The following is a 6735-nucleotide window of genomic DNA, read 5'->3' on the forward strand; positions in this document are numbered from 1 at the left end:
GTCTTAACAAGATTGATGCCTTTTTATATTTTAAAATTTTTTTAATTTTAAATTAATTATTATTTTTTATTAAAATAGTTTATACCTATACAATTATATTGTATTTTATAATAAATTTAAATTTCTTTTTTTCCTATTTAATTAACGGCAAAGAGCCAAATATGCACCTTTACTTTCTAAAATGGTCTAAGAATACCCCTCGTTATATTATTGGATTATCTATACCCCTGCAGTCATACTTTGGGTTCAAATATACCCCTCATTTAAATGGAGGGACACGTGTCATCGTCCTGTTGGCCAATTCTAAATATCTCCTAATTAATCAAAAAGACCCATTACCCATACCCGAAAAGCAATTTTCTAAAGCAATTTTTATTTTGTAAAAACTGGAAAAAACTGAACTTATTTTTACTAAAAACTAAAAACTGAAACAAACGAAAATATTTTTTTTTCCAGCTTTTACAACAAAGTTGCTTTAAAAAAAACTGAAAAATATTTTCTAAAACAATCTTTTTGTCAAAACTGAAAAGCAATTTTCTAAAGTAATTAAAAATTGAAAAAACTGAAATTTTTTTAACTAAAAACTAAAAAAAGAAAATATTTATTTTTTCAGTTTTTACAAAAATATTGCTTTAGAAAATTATTTTTTAATTTCTTTTTAATTTTTACACAAAAAATTGCTTTAGAAATTATTTTACATTTTTTTTAAAGCAATATTTTTCTAAAAACTGGAAAAAATATTTTCAATTTTTTCAGTTTTTAGTAAAAAGACATTCAGTTTTTTCCAGTTTTTACAAAAATATTGCTTTAGAAAATTGCTTTTCAGTTTTTTTAAAGCATTTTGTTTTTTGTAAAAACTGAAAAAAAAATATTTTCGTTTTTTCAGTTTTTAGTAAAAAAAAAATCATTTTTTTCCAGTTTTTACAAAAAAAAAAAAAATTGCTTTAGAAAATTTCTTTTCGGGTATGGGTAATGTGTCTTTTTAATTAATCAAGAGATATTTAGAATTGGGCAATAGGACGATGACACGTGTCCCTCCGTTTAAATGAGGGGTATATTTGAACCCAAAGTATGACTGGAGAGGTATAGATAACTCAATAGTATAACGAGAGATATTCTTAGACCATTTTCAAAAATACAGAGGTATATATGGTTCTTTGCCGTTTAATTAAAATACATCTCATAAAATAAGAAGAATTAACTACCCATTAGATAAAAACGTTACAGCCCCGCCTTCTCAACCAAGAAATATAAAAATGTTTTAAAGAAGACACTTGTAGTACGTCTTTATCTTTTCCTCGAAAAACCTTTGACTCCACGCATTTTGTATTGTTGCTTCTTTCCTTTCAAAGACACTTGAAGTACGTCTTTATCTTTTCCTCCAATATTGTTTCCTTATTTTGATTCTTCATCTTGTTTCCACCTGCTATTTGTCTTTTCTTCCTCCACATTAAATCAATGAACCAGTACTGAATCCCTCTGTTATGTTTGCTGTGAATATTATTGCCTACAATTGGTTCAATTATGTTGACTCAGAAGTCAGAATTGCATTCCAGTTCCAGAGCATACATATTAATTCTTCCTCAGCTTTTCTCTTTCTCTTATATCTTCAATTCCACTAAAATTTAGCAATTTTGTGCTTTTCTTCAGCTAGAGTTTCCTTTCGTATATACTGTTCCGAATTATTTGCATCTTCCATGAAGAACATTTTGCAGCATCAGCCTCAGTTGTTGTCTCTTTTTCCAGTAGAAGCAATTCAAGAAGCATATCCCAACAGTTACAAGATTTATGCTCCTTCCAATATGGGAAAAGAGAAAACAGAGCACAACTCCGAGCACCATTTAATGGAAAGTACAAACTCAGATTCCGATCTTGACGTTGACATTCAAGAATCAGCAGTTTCTGACTCTGAGAGCGGTATTTTTGCCTCCAATTATCAAGAGCACACAAAATCAGATGATTTGATAAGGATTAATGAAGGCGATAAGATGCATAAGATTATCAGTAGAAAATTTATTTCAGGCTTGGGTGTACTAGGATTGTCTACTCAAATTGAAGCCATTCACAAGAATATTTGTTCTAGCTTCACAATGCAAGCAAATCTTCAGCCGTTTTTTACTTTTTCGAAAGCAATGGAGAAAAAGTGTGGGGGGAACGCTAATGTAAAGTATGCCTGGTTTGGAGCTTCCAAGGATGAGATTGACAGCATTTTTTCTCATGGTTTTGAGCATCCTATTCACGATGGAGCTTATGGTCATTGCATTTGCCTCTCTCCTGATGATTATCCTCTTGATTGGTATATCTGCTTATCTTCTTCTTTTCTTGTATTAGTTGAATTGTGTAACCGTATTATCTAAAAGTTTATTTTGAATTAGTAATATGCTCTTTCAGGTGCATCTGTGCTTATTTTGTATAATCTAAGAACATTATCGGCTCTGATATCATATTAAAATGGGGTGATCACCTAGTCTAAAAATTTAAACTATTAGATAGAAAACATCTATTTTATTTGTTTTAGATCTCTTTGAACTTTCGATTATATTCTGTTGACTAATTCCTAACTTTCTTATGCCTCTCAGTCTTCAAACAACTATTCCTGATAAGGATGGGCTAAGGCATCTATTGCTTTGTCGTGTGATACTAGGAAGAACTCCTGGTTTAGGACAGTCTCATCCAACTTCTGAGCAGTTTGTCACTGGGGTTGACAATTTACATTCGCCAAGAAAATATATTGTGTGGAAAAGCAACATGAATGCTTATGTTTTTCCCGACTTTATGATCAGTTTCAGAGTAACTTCTGATGTCAAAGGTAGAGTTTATGACTAAAGAGAACTGCAGATGCTTCGATTTCCGAAGATTGTTCTGTAGTATAAATATATTTTTCTCATTCTTTACTTTGCAGAGAGTAGAATTTTTTCAGTTCCTTTAAAAAGTCCAAATTCAGCGTGGATTTCTTTTCCTGCTTTGATATCTGCACTATCAAAAATTTTGCCGCCTAACACCGTCAAATTAATTAAGAAATATCATAGTGATTATAAGGTAAGTGCTTGCTATTTATTAAATTCTCGACTATCTTTCTTGTATGGGACTATATTTTTTCTACTTCCCCTATTTTTATCCCATTTGTTGAAGTCCAGTATATTTTTTCAGGAGAGGAAGATCACAAGGCGCGAGTTGATACAACAAGCTAGAAAATTAGCAGGAGACGAGTTGTTAGCTTTAATCATAAAGTCCTGCAAAAATAAGGTATGCCATCACATTAATCGAGTAAATCTTGTGTTAGAAAAACTGTGACAGGAGCAAACATTTATTCATCATTATGGTAAATTTAGTTTGACTGAATAAGTTTTCTACCATGTAATTCTCGTGATCACAAGATATATCGCATTTCGATTTATTGAACGAGAAGCTTTCGAGAAGTCTTGGGAGACTACTTTTTTGAATCACTGATGTGTGCATAGATGCTCTTCTGGAAAATAGAGAACTAATTTGAGTGTAACTTTTTCAATGGTGCCTAGTCCCGTCCATCCATTTATTAATTTTGCCGCTGTGTAACATCTGATTAACAAGGCATTGTACCATTAATGGAAAAGAATTCTTGCAGTTTACTATAATAAGTTGTTAGCTTTTCAAGTTAATTTCTATAAGTTATAGGCTCACTCTCTTCCATGGCATGGTTTATTCTATAGGTAACTAAGCAAACTCAAACAGCCAATATTAGGATGCCTTTATAAATTCCTATTCTAGTTGTTCAAAATCTTACAACAATTGTTTGTGCTTTTATTTTTGCAGCAAAATAAAGGATCAACTGAAGACTCACCCAGCAACAGCTCTATCAACCTTCAACAATGGGATAATGAAACCTATCCTTTGCCTAAACAAGAGTCGGATTAATATTTTTTTCTTGTAGAATTTCAAGGCAATGCAGAATGGAATCATCAAATTTTCTAACACGCTGACAAGCTAATATGATACAGATACCTGATGCAAAGGATTAGCAGTTCTGGCATCAGTTTGATATATTAGTTTTGGAAGTAGCTTATTATTTTTCTTCTGCTTTAGCTAATTTATGTGACGGTGTTTGACTCGACACGAATTTTAAGAAAGTATAATAACCTTTACTTTGAATTAAGATTTGAATTGTTCAACGTATGTAAGTAGATCCGAGTCCTAAAGAAATTGAGCTATACTCAAGATATGCGTCATCAAGAGTCGATAAAAAGTTTCGTCCGAACTAAGTTGGTGAATTGAACTCGTATAAGGTACTACTTCAGATAAGCATAGCTCCTGTATGTAAGGTATTATGGGGTGACCTGACTATCAAATTAAAAGTATTCGACTCTAGTTTTCATCCTACCGTGGTTGTAGATATTTGCCCGGTTCTTGTAACTCCGGGGAAAGGGAAATCATTTCTCCCTTAATCAAGGTATGGAATCCTTTGCTATCTTTGTAGAAGAGGTTGTAATAGAGATGTTAGTATGTTGTCGAATAGGACTCACCGGATGGTGGACCTTCTTATCGTATACCTAACATTCGAAGTTCCCCTCATTGGTATTGTTAAAGGCAAATTTTGACCCTCCCTTTAAAATTAATTTATTTATACTTAATAATTTGCAATGAATGTTTTGAAAATATTTTCAATCGATACCTATTTTACAAAGTTAACTAAATATTAGTAGTTTTAAAATTAATAATTTAGTATTATTATTATAATTACAAAATATATCATGTTTACTATTTTAGGATTATTAAAATAACTTTTATATACATCACATAAGCTTTATAATGAATTATTCTTTAAATTCTGATTAATTGGATTACTATGTTAATAATCTGAAATTAACGTTACAATTTAGAAAAAATAAAGTATTTTATAAATAATTAATTACAATAATTAGTAGTATATTTGATAATTATAATTTCTACTATATTTTATTGAAAATAATTAAGTTTATTTAAAATAATTTTCAAAAGGGTTAAAAGGCTAAAGGCTACAATTGCAATCTTTAATTTAACGCAATTTGGCCATCTTATAAATCAATTCCAGCCCAATCTATAATTAACCCAGTCTAGGTCTACCCTCACTTTCCACCTTGGCAATCCACAACTTCCTCTCTAAACCAATATGCACGTGCCACATCGCCCGTCTTCTATACTCACAAAAGAAGCACAATGGATCTAAGTCGTCCGTTCCTTAGATCAACGACTCACAATGTGTCTCAATTTTCTCTTTAATTTAAAAAAACCCCATCATAATTTATCTTAACCGTTGGATTACAAGAATCCAACGACTACCGATTTTTCCATAAAACCATTTTTTAAAATTCCTTAATCTCAAAAAATCGGAGCTGTTGATCAAAGGATCAAACAACTCCCATCCCATATCCCTATCGTAACCTAAGAGATGACCCCAATTCCTCCCAACCCTAATATCATTTCCCCACAGACTCAGCCGCCCCCTTTCCACTTTCTCTCTCATTTTTCTCAAACCCATCACCCTAATCAGTCAAGAAAACTTTACACAAATTCATACAAGGTCTTAAATCACCCAGAAATCATCCTTTCTGTCTTCATTACCCATGATCCTCGCTGAACTTTTCCCATTTCATCTTTGAGATTCAAATGTCCAAATCCAAAATCCTTAGCTTACAAATAAAACATCAAATCGTAAGATTTCTCTTGTGTTATGTTAAATCGAAGCATGCATGGAGCTTCTTCAGAGTCTCATGATGAATATTCTACACCCATAGGTCAAACACAGTGACCTCTGGGTCTCTCAGCTTTGTCCGCTAATTTTTCTTTCAACGGTCAGCCTTTCCCCGCTTCAGGTAAAAATCACTACTGATTTCCCTATGTATTCTTTTGATTTCACCCGCTTTGCTAGCATCATCAACTCTCCCTCACCTTCCACTATCTGGTTCAAATTTGTGAACCTAAGGCATTGAATGCCACTATAAATAGAGCCTTCAATGCTCTCATCTAACAGACCTAACAAGAGCTAAGAAAACCTAATACGAGTACCAAAAAACCACTGAGATTTCAAAGCATAGGTTCTCTATCATTAATTTCTATTTCTCTTTTGTTTCCAATTTTTTTCACTGCTAAAAGCTTGAAGCTTTGGTTCCTACATGGCTAGGTTAAACCTTTGTTTGGTCTGTTGCACAAAAGGAGGTCAATGTAACTCTACCTCTTCTCTTTTAATTGTCTTGTTCGAAATCCTGAATGCACTGTTGTCTTTCTATTGTCTGCTTTTGTTTATAATGTTTGTCATTAACTTATAACTATTTGTTCCAGTTCATAATGATTTTGTTATTGATTTGTGGCTGACTGTTATGCTTCTATGTTTCTTGAATCACTATTGATTGAGTTATTATGTGACCTTGATGACTACTATTTTGAATTAAATAGCATGTACAATTAAGTTCCTTAATATGCCTTAATGACTTCTCATATTCATCTAGACTTCGGATTCCTTTAATGTACTATTATGGTCTTCATATCTGTCACACTATTTCTGTTTAGTGTAGTCTGTTGTTCTGCATTTGATGTTGTTGTTTGCTGACTTTAACTAGAATATACATAAATGTTTAAGGTTTAATCCTTCATCACTTAGTTGGAGTATGTCAGTCTAAGTGTTACAGGTGCTTTCTTTCTTCACATGAATGTTTGTTAATCCTGAAATAGCCTTTGAGTCATTGCTGTGAAAGTCTTGTATCTGTATCTAACTGTTAATCA

General features: G+C 32.1%; 1 protein-coding gene across 2 annotated transcripts; it reads left to right on the forward strand.

The window, feature by feature from the left end:
- The first annotated feature begins 1296 nt into the window (after positions 1-1296).
- On the forward strand, positions 1297-4160 carry LOC107813459 (putative inactive poly [ADP-ribose] polymerase SRO5). Of its 2 annotated transcripts, XM_016638737.2 has the most exons (5): positions 1300-2296; positions 2580-2809; positions 2903-3039; positions 3151-3246; positions 3793-4156. In XM_016638737.2, exons 1-5 carry the CDS (start codon positions 1698-1700, stop codon positions 3892-3894), a joined length of 1164 nt encoding a protein of 387 aa, XP_016494223.1. In that variant the 5' UTR covers positions 1300-1697; the 3' UTR covers positions 3895-4156. The 2 variants fall into 2 exon arrangements, with proteins under 2 accessions (XP_016494222.1, XP_016494223.1); XM_016638736.2 differs by having other exon boundaries at positions 1297-2296; positions 2903-3246; positions 3793-4160.
- The last annotated feature ends 2575 nt before the right edge of the window (positions 4161-6735 follow it).

Source organism: Nicotiana tabacum, chromosome 24 (genome assembly GCF_000715075.1).
Source record: "Nicotiana tabacum cultivar K326 chromosome 24, ASM71507v2, whole genome shotgun sequence".
NCBI lineage: Eukaryota > Viridiplantae > Streptophyta > Magnoliopsida > Solanales > Solanaceae > Nicotiana > Nicotiana tabacum.